Below are 17,989 nucleotides of genomic sequence, written 5' to 3'. Positions count from 1 at the left end.
TTATAATCTCATAATGAAATGTAGGCGTGTGAGATATAAAACTGTATTAGTACAACGAACGACAATTAAACAACGTAATGGTCCATTATAATCGCTTATAGATAAAACGTCACTAAGATATTAATGTTTTCGCCAAGGAACTCCAGTCAGGACGTCAGTCATTCGCAAACATATAGATCACCAACACGCTCCGCGAGAAGCGGCAAGATTAAAAATATTTTAATAAGTTTATCAGCCATTTATATTTCATAAATAAAGATATTAAATAAAATGTCACATAGGATTGCGGCTTTTCGAACGAAGAGCCATTTGGTGAGGCAGTTATCGGTTTCCACTTCTAAGGTAAGGTTTTTTTTAAATAGTTTTTAAATAACTTCAATCAAGAGAAAAAACATTGAAAATTATAAAATCAGTTTTAAAATTAAAATTATCTCTACCTCTCTCGTATAACCAAATGGTATTTTTTATTTAACAAAATGAGATCTCTTTGCATTTCAACTATAACTATAGGTACTGTGAACTTATAGTAGAAAATTTAAAACTAGACATGTAATAATTTACAAATGAATAAGAATCAGATAAATTACCTTAGCCTTTAACCATTGCAATACCATTTATGGATTACCAGTTTACCGTAGACCTCTCAAGATCAGGACCTCGCTTATACGTACATAAACAGAAAGCTATCATGTTTATTGTAGTAGTGGATGTAACAAGTTTATTGAATAATATGCATGGCAAATTCTAATCCCAGCATTTTTCTGATTTAAATCGCTTCTAAATTATTATTCTATTTCTAAAAAAGTTTCTCAATTACAAAAATAAAATTGTTTTCAATGTATAAAAAGACATAAAATGCATATTTTTGTACAAGTTTTTCATGCAAATCTGAAAAAGTAAACGCGGCTTTATATGTCCAATTTATTTTGATCTCGTAGAACTTAGCGACTTAAGCAATTTCGAACAGTGTGGTGTTATACGATTTGTGTTCTTCGTCAGAATATAAGTAACACTGTTAATAGGATTTATTTGTTTTTAAATTAACAAAGAAATCTAACATATACAAATATCATTAGACGGGACATTACGAACCAAACTGTACTACCAAAAATATTTACCACCAGTACATTCTTGGTTGGCACTCTACTTTTCTTTAATTGTCGTACTCGCGATTATGAAAAAAATTCTGAAGAATGTCCGCTCTGTAAATAGTGTAATATTTGAATGTCTTTGTGAATTAACTATCATACAATAATGTACTCTATCGTATTATTCGTTCATTCATCTTGACTTGCACCGAGCACGGTGCAATATATCTCCCGCCATATCCGGATGGTAAAGCTTTTGCAGTTGCCAACCTGACCCAATGTTACCTAGCTACTTTCACATCGGTACTTGTTCGGCCAGTATTATTATTGCCTTTACAGATTATTTTTTTTCGCAAATATTTTGCAGAAAAAGTACAAAACTAGCACCTTAACTTTTAAAAGTAGTAGAGATTATAATACATGAATGCTTTTAAGCTATATGAGGTCATAATGGAAGTGGCAAACAAAAACACAAGCGAAAAACAATTTTTTTTTTAACAATAGTATTTATTTAATACTAGCTTTTTCCCGCGACTCCGTCCGCGCGGAATAAAAAATAGAAAACGGGGTAAAAATTATCCTATGTCCGTTTCCTGGTTCTAAGCTACCTGCCCACCAATTTTCAGTCAAATCGATTCAGCCGTTCTTGAGTTATAAATGGTGTAACTAACACAACTTTCTTTTATATATATAGATGTACTTTTCATGATTTTAATGAGGTTTTCAATGTATTAGACATGTTATAGTGTATGATGACGTCAGCGAATAATACTTTATGGCGTTTTAATAAATATATGTCTTTTTTAATTTATCATTTGTATCGACAAGCAAATTTTTAGAATCGATATCATTTTATACAGAGGAAAAAAACTATATATGTGTGCGACAAACAATCTTTATGACAAATAACTTAAAATTAAGATAACAATGTTTTGGCCAACTATCGATAGATTATTATACATTGAATATTTTCCATAACTATTATCAAGTATTTAGCTCGATAGTGTTGTGTTACGATGGAAACAATTTGTTATCTTATTTGTTAATTTTGTTTATTGTTTATTACTCACCTCATTTAACGTTACATGCATTTGTCATGATTGTATTAATGCAATCGAGTAAATGTTGGCTAACTTTATTTGCTTTACACTTGTTACAATCATTAAATTAATCTCATTTTTTTAACTTCAAGTTCCGTATAACATATAAAAGAAGTAAAAAAAAGGAATTACAATAACTTCGTCATCAGTAGTTTGAAACTTAACAAAAAAGAATAGCTTTCTTATCTTTTCATGTGGTAAAAGGGAAATTGTAAGGTAAAACTTTTAAAAGGAATTTGTAAAAGTAAATTCTTATAGTATGTATTTCCTTCGTCCTTTAAGGCTACTTAAAAATGCGTATTTTTAACATAACTGACCTCCAAGTATCAAGAATGTGCAAGAAATGTTTTATAGGAACAAAAAAGTGTTTAAATATGCAATCTCTATTTCATGTTAATAGTTTCAGTTGTAATAAAAAACATTTTTGCATTGTTAGATATCTTTAAGGTCTATCTCCGAAGTTCTGCACCGGATTTTAGACATTTTCCAATTGAACCGCAAACCAGATTCTTTTCAATTAACAAACTTATCAGCCAAAGGCACCAAGAATAGCGAAATATACAAGGTAACTGTATACTAAAAATCTGTATACTAAATTCTTACCTAGGTTCCCTAGTATTAGAACAAAAAAAAAAACAAATTCGGTAGAGTACCTACTTAGCCAGTTTGTTTTTTAGTGACGATATGTTTATAATAATATAATTTCCAATATTTTAGCCTCGTCGAGTGATCGCAATAAGAAGAGAAGATCAGTCAGTATGGGAAAGACGCGCACCCTTTTCGCCGGCAAACGTCAGTCGACTGGTGCGGCAGGGGGTCAAAGTTATAGTGCAGCCTTCAAACAGACGTGCATACCCAATGCAGGTGAATATGAACTAGTTAATATACATATTATATTCATTGTTGTGGAGTATTATATCTAGTGCCTAGTCAACTTTGTCTTTCTTTAGTTTGCAGCATAATTTAAAATGTGAATTCACAGTTATTTACTAATACCGTAGGTATATCAAAATGTTTTGCTGTTTAATGCTTTCTTAAATAGTCACTTAGTGTAGATTTCTCATTCTAAATATACCCTAAAATTCAGGTACAAGATATTATTTTAATGTGTTTTTTTAGTCATATTTAAACGCCGGAGCTATAATTCAAGAGGACATCAGTGAAGCTAGCGTAATATTTGGAGTGAAACAAACTCCGATCGATCTCCTTATACCAAACAAGACTTATTGTTTCTTTTCGCACACAATAAAAGCTCAGGAAGCCAACATGCCAATGTTGGATGCTATTTTAGCAAAGGTAAGTGAAAACAGTAGAATTAATTCAGGTTTTTATTTTAATGTAATGTTTTCTACAAATGAAGTAGCTATCGATTAATATAATAAGTACCTGAAAAATCTTTAATCTAAATATTTTAAAGATCTTTTAAAAAAAATCGTGTATGTGCAATATTGTTAAATGATAAATTATTATTTTTTAGAACATCCGATTAATAGATTACGAGAAGCTGATGGATGATGCGGGTAACAGAGTGGTGGCGTTCGGGAAGTACGCGGGAGTGGCTGGCATGATCAACATATTGCACGGCCTGGGCCTACGACTGTTAGCATTGGGACACCACACACCATTCATGGTAAATTTTAAAATTGTACTTATAAGGGACCGTTTCTGAGATTGGCGACCACAAACACACAGACAAACAGACATTTTAACAGTCATTGATTTGTGTTCGCGTTGATACATTGATCAAAAGACTCATCAATTTAAAGTATCTAAAATCTTACTTTTAGATGGTTAGGTTACAGTTGATCATTTCTTATTATTTATTTATTATTACCACAGGTGGGCACAGTTAATCGAAAAGTTAACTTCGTTAATCGTTAATCCGTTAATTAAAAAATTAACTTCGTTAATCGTTAAAGCGTTAAATTCTCGAAAATTTAACGCAAGTTAAAGTTAATCGTTAACAGTTAACCATACCAAAATTATACATACTAATTTCGCACTTATTGTGGCGACACTTGTTTAAAATAGTAATTTGACTGTACATTCTATAACATTAGTTTAGTATTAGATTCTATTTAGTATTAGAGACAAGTATGAATGCATTATAGTATATTTCATTACGAGTGCGGAAAGCCTGTCATTGCAAAGAGTTCCAACAAATGTCTACCCGAGCCGAGGCGCAGCCGAAGGTGAGGGTTGACAGTAGGAACCAGTTGTAATGACAGTTCCGCACGTGTACTAAACAACTATTTTAATACGGTTGCGAAAAAATTAAGCAATTTATTAGAATAAAAAAAAAAATACAGTCGAATTGATAACCTCCTTCTTTTTGAAGTCGGCTAAAAACACAATAAACTCAACTAACTAAAATGTTTGAAAAATGGCGCCAACCGTAAAAGAATACAAACAAAGATTTTTTTTGTTTTCTTCGCCCATTCTGGGTAGGCAAAGGGAACCATGCCCAAACAGCCAAGGTTTCAGTAGATTATTTTTATTGATATGAAATGAAAATGAAATTTAATGAGATGAAATAAAATGAAACCTAACCTAATTCATTAAATCTGATATTGTAACAAATTAGGAGCTTCTTTTTAGAAATATTTGCACGAATCATAAAACTTCAATGATTTTTTTTTTGTAAAAACTTCGTGGTTGTTTTTTTCTTTTTAATAGACATCATTTTTACAGTTGGGAAAGAGAAGGCACGAGTAAAAAGTGTTTTAATACAGTTGCTCAAAAAGTAGCGTATTGCAGGGGCGAAGAGCGTTCGGAATGTGGGCTATTACATACTCATGCTTTTATATACTCGTAATGAAATATACTATTTCGAACCTTCTTTTGTTTTGGTCCTGTTGGTCACGTCTTTTCCGGATGCTCTGATGCATCACACTTGCACGCGAACTTCACATATATCAATTATAAACTCGTTGGTTCACCATTCGAGTCGCCGACAGTCGCCCAACATAGTTGAACTTACGAGCGTGGCGTGGCACGTTATTTAAACAAAATGACAGCACGTCTCCAAGTTTCTAATTTAACGATTAACGGACTTTTATTAACGGAAGTTGAGTTTAACGGAAGTTAACAAAAGCGTTAACACTTTTTGAAGTTAACTTAAAAGTTAATCCGTTAAGCAAAATGTTAACTTCGTTAATTAACGATTAACGGATTAACGAGTTAATGCCCAGCTCTGATTATTACTATACACAATACAAACATTAGGATATGAAAACTTATTCCCATAAAATCAAAGACAGAGAAGATGTCATCTTAAGAGTAGTATATAGCTATCTATGTATGAGCCAATGTGTTATAATCATAGGTGGGCACAGTTAATCAAAAAGTTAACTTCGTTAATCGTTAATTCGTTAAATAAAAATTTAACTTCGTTAATCGTCAAAGCGTTTAATTTACCAAAATTTAACGCAAGTTAAAGTTAACAGTTAAAGTTAATTTTTGTTTATATTACGAGTATAAGGCGCAAGCGGGAAATGGCCATATGAATAATCTCCGAATCGTATGGACCGATTTTGTCGAGACTTTCAATAGAACTTAGGCTATTTTTTTACTGCGCTTACGAAATCTCGGGCGATCGCTAATCCTATCTATAGTTTAGTTATATAATATACTAAAATATAATTTAGACAATAGGAGCGATGTACTAATGCCTGTACCATAATAATGACATAGTATGCACTAGTTACACACACTTATATACTGCACTGACAATGATGGACAATTGACCTTTTCAGTCATTTTTTTATCGACCATCCAACTTCACGGAATTAGAGAACTAACTAAATTTAGACAACACAAGTTTTCTATTAAACAGTGAGACATACTCGTATTATGGTAATATTCAAAAGAATATCAATCTCAAATCTCAAACAAAATGCAGTAAGAAGGGACATAAACGTAAGTATGTTTAATACATCTCAAATATAAAATGTCACCTATTTACTTCGGCCGACACCGACTGCGAAATAACAATAATTATACAATAAATGATACAAGAAAGAAGAGAACTTTCTTTAGAGTTTAGAGGGTTTTCATGACATTATTTTGTTACTTTTCAGTGCATTTTGTTTGAGATTGTTTTTTATGTTATTGTAAAGGTCACTTGTGCCGACGACATTTCATATATTAATTTTAGTATAACACAATTTAACATTATTTCACTAACATAATTATTTTACCTTTTTCCTCGTTCTTTCTCGTTTTATCGTATACTTTTTTTTTTGTAAACAAACAAATTATCTTCGCTATTGTCTTTGTGCAGCGCACGTGCATCCCCGACCATTAGAAGGGTTGGGGCCATAAATCCATCGAGTTCGTTATCGCATTCTCTGTGCGGCTGTCCATTTGATCCTTTGTTCATATTTTTAAAATGCAAAATTATTTTTCGTTGACTATGAAGAAGCCCAAAAAAAAAAAAACAAACGACGGTAATAAACACCTAAATCCCTTTTGTTTTTGAGGAATGTTTATTGCGTGCACATTTCGTCTTTCGTATTTTTAAATTTATTTTTCATTGTTTTTTTTCTTATCTACGCAATAACAAAAAAAATCCTATTTGTACGCTTTTTCAAATGAACCATAAACGATTTTTTTTTTATATTTTTTGCTGTCTTTAAACTTCAATATTAAAATAAACATTTTCGTCGCCAACAAAGTTTAGTTGTAATTTAGTTACGACGTTGAAGAGTTATGCACACTTGATTATTTTGATTGCAATTCAACGCAGTGTTTATCTTTTTTACTAGATTTTTGCGTTTCACGTATAAGACAAAGTGTATAATTATTGTATTTAGAATAAAGTACTTTCGTACCTTATGTTGGTTTTATAACAATATCATGTTCTAAAAAAAAGTGATGTTAAATAAATAAAAACCAGTTTTAATGTGAATAAAATGTAATATAGACTTTTCGAGATATTTGTGTAAATGTGAAATAATTAAAAAACTTTGAAGGTGTCTAGCGCCTAAACTTCGCAATATTTGATAGAGGTAAGTTTGGTTAAATCGTCACTATTTTCTAACAAGGATTCTGCGGTACTCTTTTGATCACGTCTATCCCGGCCGCTCGGTGTATTGTATAACCTACATACACTCGCACTCGCTCGTTCTCGTTCTCTCTCGTTCTCGGTCACCATTCGACTCGCCGACGGTCAACGAACATAGCCGAACTTACGAATGTAGCCTGATGCATAATTTAAATAAAATGACAACACGTCAATAAGTGTCTATTGTAACAATTAACGGACTAAATTAACGGAAGTGAAATTTAACGGAAGTTAACAAGAGCGTTAACACTTTTTGAATTTAACTTAAAAGTTAATCCGTTAAGGAAAATGTTAACTTCGTTAATTAACGATTAACGGATTAACGAGTTAATGCCCAGCTCTGGTTATAATAAACATTTTTGCCACAATTATCTATTGAAATTTAATTTATTCCTGCTAAGTAGGGTTGACTAAGTAGCGGCCGGCCTTAGATATAAAGCCAAAACAAAAACCTTGTACGCCGACGAGATGATGATGAAGTGAACTGCTAAGACTCTGTGTAAGATAATTCTCCCAAAGTGTTAGGTAATTAACATTTTGATAAAAGTATAATTTTCAATCAGCACGTGGGTCCAGCGCACAACTACAGGAACTCGAGCATGGCGCGACAAGCGATACGAGACGCGGGATACGAGGTCGCACTCGGGATGATGCCCAAGTCCCTCGGACCTCTCACATTTGTCTTCACTGGTTCAGGAAATGTGTCACAAGTAAGTATGTCACAAGTTAGGGTTGCCAACTTCAAAAGAAAATATAGAGTTGAACCCATACATTTACGAAGGAAAAAAAGTTGAGAATCAGACATCTATCCTTGGCGCTCTTCCATTCTAAGAAGACATTGATGTCAAACTTGGCAGAAGATGGCAACCCTAACAACAATAGATAAAATTTAAGAAATGGGAGCTATCTTAAACGCTTTTTTTCTTAAGTTTTTATCTTTTCTTTAATTATAGGGAAGTCAAGAAATTTTCCAAGAACTACCGCATGAATACGTACCGCCCGAAATGTTGAGGAAAGTGGCAGAACATGGCAGTATGTACAAGTTTTTATTGATTAGTAGTTGTAAATAATTTGAAATTTACTAAGTTACTTTAAATTAGCTAGTTGATTAATTTATTGTATTAATTTATTGCCTTTTATTCGTTAAAGAGAATGTGATGAAAGATGTATACGTTTTTACAACCGCATGTATCTTATTAAATCCACGTAAGTTATACATTTTCCAATCGATACATTTGTTGTTTTCACAAATAACCATCAAAGAATTAAAACATTTCGTCAAAACTATGTCACTAGGAAAAGATAATCCGGTTTATCAGTCGGATAGTAATTGATGGAGTCCGTATGGTAATTTGTTATCTCAAAACAAAAACCAATTTTTGCATTATGAAACAATAATTTTAGGTCCAAATAAAATCTACGGTTGCGAAGTACGTCGAAGGCATCACCTTGTTAGAAAAAACGGAGGCGGCTATGATCATCAGGAGTACGAAGAACATCCAGAAAGATACATTTCTACATTCGCACAAACGGTAGGTAGCTATAGATTTTTTTATTACAAGACTACGTTCATATTTTTAAACCTGAGCTTCCCTGAAGCCTACTTGCTAAAAAGCAATAAAAAAGTTATAGCCTATGGTTGTCAAGAAGCTTTGCATTGCTTTGCTTGGCGACTACTTATCTTAACAAGCTGTTATTATTGAGTTAGCTAAGTGTAAATTACGAATTAATTATGATTTTATCAGCTTATCACGACGGAAAACTCAATGAGGGGCACGTTGTTGATAAAATATTTATAAAATAAACTATTTTCAACCTTGCGAAAGGCGTGTAGTAAGGTTTTGAATTAAATGGAATTATTACATTTGTTTACATAATAATGCTGTTATTTTGGTGATATAGATATTACAGATAAATATTTTTTATCTGTTATAAAAGAAAATACAGCCTTCAAATAATTTGTAGCTCAAATTTTGGATTTGATTTTCTTTCTGTACTTAACGCCATTCATACCGCTGGACAAAATTTAACTGATGTTAACGAACTAACTACGGCAGTAAGCAGTTACAAAACCGACCCCCTCTAAAAATCATATTTTTCTTTTGTAATGACTACATTTTACTACGAGTGCTTTTGGTAAGAACTTCATAAAAAAATCGAATGCAGATAGCGCCATACACATCGGTTCTGGTGAACTGCATCTACTGGGCGGTAGACAGTCCGAAGCTGCTGACCATACCTGATGCCAAGCATCTGTTCCTGCCATCTCACACGCCCTGGCTGCCCAAGAGTGTCGGTGCGCCGGCATTGCCTCACAGGTAACACATTAATGTTATGATTGCCTCTATTTACGATAGGCAACGGAGCCAACGAATCGACAACATGTTGGAGATGTCTACGGGCAGCGGTGGCTTCGTTTTTAGCGCAATCTGGCTGGCTTGTTTTCCACCTTTTATTATAAAAAAGTAAACTAAGTAATTTTGCTCAATATTACGTAGTTACTATTTCAGGAAATAGACACATGCTAGTATTATTTGCTAATTTAGTAAGATTATCTGACTTAAAATGATGAGTAAAATTTTTTAACAACAGACGTGACATGTTCTAGAACAATTAAGTTCACCCTAAAATTATTCTCTAAGTGGCTTTCTTATTTCATAAATAGTAGAATAAAATAAGTAATTGAAAATTAATACATTTTATGTATAATATTACTTACTCATTTATCTTGCTTTTGTTTTCATATTGTTTTGCTAATGTTGTTATTTTTAATATTCTTCTTTGTGTGATGAATAAAACATAATCGCGAAACATTCCTGACCCTGTTCGACTTTGTCTTATCGGATTTTGCTGTGAAAATAACAATAATTATCATGTACTATTGCGTTTATTCGAAGTATTATTTTAAATAGTACTAAACTATAGATTAGATACAAATTACGTTGTTTCCAAAATGATAGTCAAGTAATAATTTCTTGTATGTTTAATTTTTACCGTGAATCTTAAGATTAATAAATATAATTTGGTCATAAAAAGATTATATGAGAAACATTAAAAAACATGTACTTACTTTGTACGTTACTTGTATACTTTATCGTGGCTACAAAATTAACCGGGGGTTACTGAGACCTAAATCCCCGTTTAAAACATATTTTTATCTCTGTTTTATCAAAGACTAGCTGTCGCCCGCGACTCCGTCCGCGCGCAGTTAAAAAAAAAATGAAAAATAGATGTTGGCCGATTCTCAGACCTACTGAATATGCTCACAAAATTTCACGAGAATCGGTCAAGCCGTTTCGGAGGAGTACGGGAACGAAAACTGTGACACGAGAATCTATATATATAAAAGCAAGTTGTGTTAGTTACACTATTTATAACTCAAGAACGGCTGAACCGATTTGACTGAAAATTGATGGGCAGGTAGCTTAGAACCAGGAAACGGACATAGTATAATTTTTACCCCGTTTCTATTTTTTATTCCGCGCGGACGGAGTCGCGGGTAAAAGCTAGTTTTATATATTAGATAATGACAGGGATGAACACAACATGTTTTATATCTACAGATAATTTGGTTTCAGAAACCAACGGTAAGTTATTTATTATACATTACATAAGTCTTATTTGTCGGTCACGTGGATCATGTATAAGAAGGATAGTTTCTCAGAACAAAATCTCTGCATAAAACATATCGGCATCCTTGACAAACAGTGTTAATTATATATTTTAAAGGGAGATTTTGAACTCGGAAACCCACGGTAATATGTTTAGTATGTTTAAAAACGGAAGAGAAATATTATCAATTCGTTACAGTTAATTAAGTCATTATCGATAAATACCGGATAAGATAAATAAAAAAAGATTTCCATGTCACAAAAAGTAGGTTTTGACGTAATATGCAAAGTTTGCGTATATACTTGTACAAGTATATATAAATAAGAATACATAAGTTAGGAAGTTTTATTTTCAAGTATACATCTTTTGAGGGCAAAAGTATCATTTCTCGCTACCTTATTTCTTTTACCTTAACGGCATAAGAAAAAAGGTCTTATATATGTACATAATGTCGTACATAAAGCGTTTTAATATTTTTTTCTTACATTAAAATACTTTTTAATTTTAATTTACTCAGGTCTCGTAAAAACTTCCTGGCTCAGAAGTGGATTTTACATTGCTACGATTACTTCCGATACTATAATCGTTTATCAGTGTATAATTGCATATTGCATTGAATGATAAGTTTCCAAGGTGAGGTACAAGAGCAGTATTACAAGATTCAAACTTTATGGCGGCTCGTTGTTTGCTGCTAGACCATGTCTGCGTAAACTAGGGTGCTAGGTGGTAGTGAAGTAAGTGTGCACCACCCTGGTATCGCTTTAGGTCCCGCCGATACTTAAAATAGTGTACTACGTAGATTTTCGTGCGTGCGAGCTTTCATAATGTTTGGATGTTACTCTACTTGTATTTAATTTTATTGCAGAATGCTGGCTATATGCGACATATCGGCGGACCCCGGCGGCTCGATCGAGTTCATGAACGAATGCACCACTATAGATACGCCGTTCTGTCTTTATGATGCGGACAGAAACAAGGATACGAAAAGGTTGGTATTTAATAACATAAAGTATATACTGCCTATAAATAATTAACTATTTTAATATTAATTACAAAGAGTAACTTATTTGCTCACTTGCTTGACCTTGAGAGTCACTCAACAGGACAATTTCTGAACATAATAATGTCTCCAAATAATTGGCGGCATATTATTTATTAATTAATGGGAAATAGCCTGAAATATCTAAAACTTTTTTTTTCTAATCCAATTGTAATGTGTCGTGTCCAGCTTCAAAGGTCCGGGCGTTTTGGTGTGCTCTATCGACAACATGCCAACACAGCTGCCGCGCGAGTCCACAGACTTCTTCGGTGACCTGCTGTATCCCTACGCGGATGACATCATGAGCTCCGACGCCACCAAACCTTTGGAAGCACATGACTTCTCACCTGTTGTTCAAGGCGTGAGTATTAATAGCTTTTGTAGGTTTTCATTTTCAGTGGTATGTACTGACGAAGCACCTGTCTAGTACGTAGTGCAATCTGTCAGTCTTAAAAATATAATATGAAACCAATATTTTTAAATATTTATAAATTTGTATTCTGTATGAGAGCTGTAACTTTTTTATTAATTCTCTATGTTCCTTAAATTGTAAGCTAATGTTTGTCTATAATCCAGGCCATAATTACAAGCAATGGGAAATTAACGCCGTCGTTCGAGTACATCAATGAATTAAGGATGTCAAATACGTGAGTTATAATAATTATCCATTCCAATATAATAATATAATCAACAATTGATGTTACACTGAAATTTGTTTTTCAATTAAAAACTTGAAAATGATAATGGATGTTAAGATTAATGCAAAAAAAAAAGCCGCTGAGGACAGGATTCGAACCTGCGCGGGTAAAACCCATTGGATTTCAAGTCCAACTCCTTAACCACTCGGACACCTCAGCTATGACGAACTATATAAAATTTAGTTTTATGTAAAATTATACTTGTAAAAACAAAAAATGTTTTCAGTGGCACATGTTTTACTGTTGTTGATTGTTGAACACCTGTTTAAATAAAAAAAATATCAAGTATGTTTTACGTATAATTTTCCAAAGAATCGCAGACGCAACTATACAGCGCAGTTTAATTAAGTGCATAATGTGGTTTAAAGTTTGTATAATTCGTAGGCGATCTCGTCACAAGGTGGAGGGCAATGATCAACAGACACCGGTGCTCATCCTGGGCAGTGGCCTGGTCTCCGCGCCCGTTGTGGAATACTTGGCTAGAGATAAAAATGTCGCCGTCACTGTTGGTATGTCAATGTTAGGATTTTTCTATATCATCTTCTTACAAAATCGTTTCAATTATGTATTGGGTAGGGAATTTAAAATTACTGTGACCATCGACCCCAGTAAATAAATGACACACTGACTTTCCGTCGTCAGGGGTGTCGATGACGATAACGTCGTTATAACAGGTAGTTCAACAGTTAATCTAACCTTACAGTAGGTTTTTACTGCACTTGTTTCTATAAGACATTCACGGTAAGAAGTTACTTCGGCAATTCACTGTGTGTTCATTTTCTTATTGGTGTGAGTACAAATACAAATCTGAGTACTCTTATGTCCAGATCTGGATTTTAGCGATTGCGCAGCTCGCTAGCTAACGCACAATCATTCAAATGTGTCAACTTTTCCACTAGCATCTCAAGTGCGCGAGGAAGCAGACGCACTAGCGGAACGTTACGGCGTCCGTGCAGAGTACATCCAGGCCAATGACGACAGTGCCCTTCGGGCGCTGGCGTCAGACGCACGTCTCGTGGTCTCCTTACTGCCGTATGACTTGCACGGTCCCGTGGCGAGGGCCTGCGTCAGCGCCGGCGTGCACATGGTCACCGCGTCTTACGTCAGACCTGAAGTACAGGAACTGCATGATGCGTATGTTGAACAACACTTCTAACTCCTCTGGTCCGATTTCGAGGCTTGCGCTAGGGGCTCCCTATTGGTCGGTTCACCCGGTGAAATACCACGACTACACAAAAGATCGGCGTGAAGTGGAAGCGATTTCGCGTTTCGTTTAACAAGTGTGGACGCCGGAGGCCTAATGTTAGTCCTCTTTCGATTCCTACCCTTTCCTTATAATAAATGATAGGAAGGGGAAAGGGATTTAAAGGAGAAAGGATTTTGAAGGGGACGCATATAAAAGGGATATACCCTTTTTCTGTGCGTCTCTCGTATATAATAATAATAATGATTTTCATTTATCTTATTCCTTAGATTAAAGTTGTGATATCAGCAAATGAAAATTGTAACGCACAAATAAGATTAACTTCTAATATCAATAAAAATGAATGATACAAAGGCGTGTCTTATTGTTACATTCTGTGGATAAAAAGATAACGACGATATCTTTATCATGATAAATCGCAATAAATAATCTATTATTTTACGCAGGAAAACTTACGTTTTTGTTTTAATTATATAGATAGTATAACTGTGTTACGTATTACATACCAAGCAATGTAATTTGATAATAATTATTATAATACTACTAGAAAAAAAATTATGATTTCCAAAACATGTTCAACTATTTTTAAATCTCAAATTGTCGATCTATGGTCTTATTAGGTAAGAATATTTGTAATAGTAGAATAACAGATCAGTTTAGAAATCGCTGACGAGAAATTCATGATTTTAATATTAATAAAAAAAAATTATGGATATAAGTATTACTTACTTTGTATGCAGGGCAAAAGAAGCTGGAGTAACTCTACTAAATGAGGTCGGCTTGGACCCCGGCATTGACCATCTGCTGGCGCTTGAGTGTATTCACGACATTCAGAACCACGGCGGTCGTATTGACTCCTTTGTCTCCTACTGCGGGGGTACGGAATCTTGAATATTATGACTGGTTGTGATTGTTGTAACATCCTTCTGATTTCAGAAACTATTAATTGAGTTTGAAAAAAATATTTCCATTTGATGTCTCTATCATAAGAAACATATTTAGTTATTCTTATTACGATTTGACAACCAAAAGAAAAAACTACACCCGAGAAGTTTAAGTTATATAAGCATACTAGCTTTTACCCGCGACTCCGTCCGCGCGGAATAAAAAAAATAGAAAACGGGGTAAAAATAATCCTATGTCCGTCTCCTAGTTCTAAACTACCACCCCATAAATTTTCAGCTAAATCAGTTCGACCGATCTTGAGTTATAAATAGTGTAACTAACACGACTTTCTTTTATATATACTAGCTTTTACCCGCGACTCCGTCCGCGCGGAAAAAAAATGATGAAAACGGGGTAAAAATTATCCTATGTCCGTTTCCTGGTTCTAAGCTACATGCCCACCAATTTTTAGTCAAATCGATTCAGCCGTTCTTGAGTTATAAATAGTGTAATTAACACGACTTTCTTTTATATATATAGATAGATAGAAGATAGATTACTTAGACGTAATATTAGCAACAAGATCTCATCATTTTATGTAATCATTTTTGGATTGTGATCAAGTATTAAGTTGTTATATTAAAATGTCTCTACCACGCTCTAGACACGCGGTAATCAGGTTTTTGTTGTCCGATTATTATTTTTGTGATAATAATTGAACGTTTAATTACAATCATACAAATTTGACTATTAAAATCATCGTTAATAATTTGCGGCAAACATTTTATGTAAACATAAAGATAATGTATTGAAGAAGTCTGAGAAAGAGAGGGAATTATTTTAGGAGTATTAAATATACGTAGAATGTTATCAGTTTTAAATTTTAACAATGGGTTTTTCATTTCAAATTCGGACCTTTTGTCAAACAAGAATATCTGGCCCGGTTAGAGGCGCTGTTATCGCGGTTAGTTCTGTCAGAAAATATGTATTACTTGTATGGGCATCGAAAATAGTATAAAATACAACAAATTTTGTAAATCAATTATTGAGTAATGCATATTTAGAAATTAAACGGAAACGGTCGAAAAGTAAACATAATACATACTTTTCGTCTACATTTAAGGTCTACCCGCACCAGAGTTCAGCGACAACGCACTGCGTTACAAGTTCTCTTGGAATCCTCGCGGCGTACTGCTCAACACCATCTCTAGTGCTAAATATTTGAGCAGGGGTCAGGTTAGTTCATACAAAATGGCTAATTACTTAATGGAAATTTTAGGTTTTTTTTTTCAATTACAAGACTTTGTAGAGTGTCGTTTATTGGCATAATATATCCAACCAATCTTTCCTACATTTAGATAGTGGAAGTCCTGAGCGGTGGTGAGCTCATGTCGGTGGCTCGCGAGCTGGACTTCCTGCCAGGCTTCGCGTTCGAAGGGTTCCCCAACAGGGACAGCACCAAGTACGCCGAACTGTACGGCATTGAAGACGTTCATACGATGTTCCGAGGCACTATCAGATACAAAGGTAGCGATGCACACAAAGAACTAACTATGAATGAGAGTGTTCTTTGTTACATTTTTAAATATTAATGAAATGATGGCCTTTCTTTGTTTCTAGCTGATTATTTTTTATTGCAGGCTTTGCGGAAACAATGAAAGCAATGCAGTTATTTGGGTTAATAGATCCCAACCCACATCCATCATTGCATCCTGAGGGACCATCAATTACTTGGGTACGTGGTATTATATTACAAAAAAAAATACAGCAATGTTCTCCCAAGTAACTTAACTATAAGATACTGTAGCTACAAGATATAATTTGTATCAATAATGTTTTTTTTTATTCCAATGCAGCGTCAATTTGCCTGCGAGCTGCTTGGTCTTCTGGACACATCGATCTTCTACGAGAATCTCAAGACGCGTCTATCGGAGCGTATCGGCGTGTCGGGGGCGCAGGCTCTGGAGTCTCTGGGGCTGCTGAGCGACGATACGGTGGTCAAGTGTGGCACACCGCTCGATACGATCAGTCATTATCTAACCAAACGGCTACAGTTGGGTACGTGTGCCTTTTAGTGTGTTTAATATAACTCGTGTTCACTGAAATTAGATATTGACAACGTTGTATTCCGATTGCACTGTGTGTACACTTGTATACTTAAACATTTCCTAGGTGTATTTTGCTCGTATTTAATCCTTATTTATTATGAATGTTGCAATATTGTTGGTAAATCACAAAACTAAAATGTATAATTCCAAATGGATGTGTAGAGAAGGACGAGACCGACTTCGTGGTGCTCCGACACGAGCTGGGCGTGACGTGGAGCGACGGACGTCGCGAGCGGCGCGAGGTGACGATGACGGTGCGCGGCGAGCCAGCGCGGCACACCGCCATGGCGCGCACTGTCGGCCTGCCCACCGCCATCGCCGCCAAGATGCTGCTAGATGGTAATTATTTAACTATCTTTATCGTCTGCTATCTGACTAAATTTTGACTACTTTTTACTCTAATTCCCCGTTGTCTGCTTCAAACGATCACAATACGGCGCCATTATATTTTTTCTTGGACTATCCGTTAAATCTCATTGCTTTATTTAGTGCAATAGTATTTATGTTCCTTTCTAGGATTACAAGAAAGGGAAAAGTCTATCCGTATTTGCTTCCATATGTATCAGATCTTTTGCAATTACTATTATTTTCTTAAATGTCACTTCACTTGAAAGTTTACCTTTAACAAATGATAGTGAAAAGAAGGAAAATGATTCATTCTGATAATTAATTTTTTCATTGTTTAATTTCAGGTGAAATTCAAGACCGAGGCGTGGTGCTACCGTTTTCGCCGACTGTTTACAAATCTCTATTGTCAAGGTTGAGGGCCGACGGCATTACTGCTAAGGAGGTGATAAGGCCACTAAATTAATCTGTATAAAAATAACCTAATTTTTTCAAAGACAAAAAAATAACGTCACAAACTTACATTTTAAGAAAGTTAAAATTAATGTTTTAATAGTGTACTAATGTAATAATGTGTAATTAGGAATAATTAATTAAAAGTATGACCCTATCTATTTTTTACAAATAAGTAATATGTACATCGGTATACATTTGAATGAAGATAACTACTTACTTAATTATTTTTTAGTTATTCAAAACTATGTTTGCTGAAAAGAAGTTGTAAGTAAATCTGTACTGGAAAAGCATTACTTCATTTTAGTAAAGCTTTATTTAAACTTTTTAGGACGAAATTAAGAAAAAAAGGCTTTTAAATACAAACTATGAGGTGATCCTTCCATTTCACA

The 17,989-nt window shown here is 34.2% G+C and overlaps 1 protein-coding gene and 1 non-coding gene across 3 annotated transcripts; one reads left to right on the top strand and one right to left on the bottom strand.

Moving 5' to 3' along the window:
* The first annotated feature begins 151 nt into the window (after nucleotides 1-151).
* LOC106714130 (alpha-aminoadipic semialdehyde synthase, mitochondrial) lies at nucleotides 152-17,685 on the top strand. Of its 2 annotated transcripts, XM_045678826.1 has the most exons (21): nucleotides 152-342; nucleotides 2,625-2,753; nucleotides 2,906-3,052; nucleotides 3,308-3,484; nucleotides 3,666-3,818; nucleotides 7,817-7,963; nucleotides 8,207-8,285; nucleotides 8,658-8,785; nucleotides 9,420-9,571; nucleotides 11,731-11,853; nucleotides 12,094-12,265; nucleotides 12,481-12,551; nucleotides 12,987-13,111; nucleotides 13,502-13,736; nucleotides 14,547-14,683; nucleotides 15,815-15,927; nucleotides 16,050-16,218; nucleotides 16,332-16,426; nucleotides 16,548-16,749; nucleotides 16,962-17,138; nucleotides 17,492-17,685. In XM_045678826.1, exons 1-21 carry the CDS (start codon nucleotides 271-273, stop codon nucleotides 17,608-17,610), a joined length of 2,922 nt encoding a protein of 973 aa, XP_045534782.1. In that variant the 5' UTR covers nucleotides 152-270; the 3' UTR covers nucleotides 17,611-17,685. The 2 variants fall into 2 exon arrangements, with proteins under 2 accessions (XP_045534782.1, XP_045534783.1); XM_045678827.1 differs by lacking the exon at nucleotides 2,625-2,753.
* Trnas-uga lies at nucleotides 12,680-12,761 on the bottom strand. Its single transcript has one exon. It is a non-coding gene; the product is annotated as a tRNA-Ser (tRNA).
* Nucleotides 17,686-17,989: the final 304 nt, after the last annotated feature.

The sequence above is a fragment of the Papilio machaon genome, chromosome 7 (genome assembly GCF_912999745.1).
Source record: "Papilio machaon chromosome 7, ilPapMach1.1, whole genome shotgun sequence".
In the NCBI taxonomy this organism is placed as follows: Eukaryota; Metazoa; Arthropoda; class Insecta; order Lepidoptera; family Papilionidae; genus Papilio; species Papilio machaon.
This window is presented reverse-complemented; position numbering and strand designations above follow the sequence as displayed.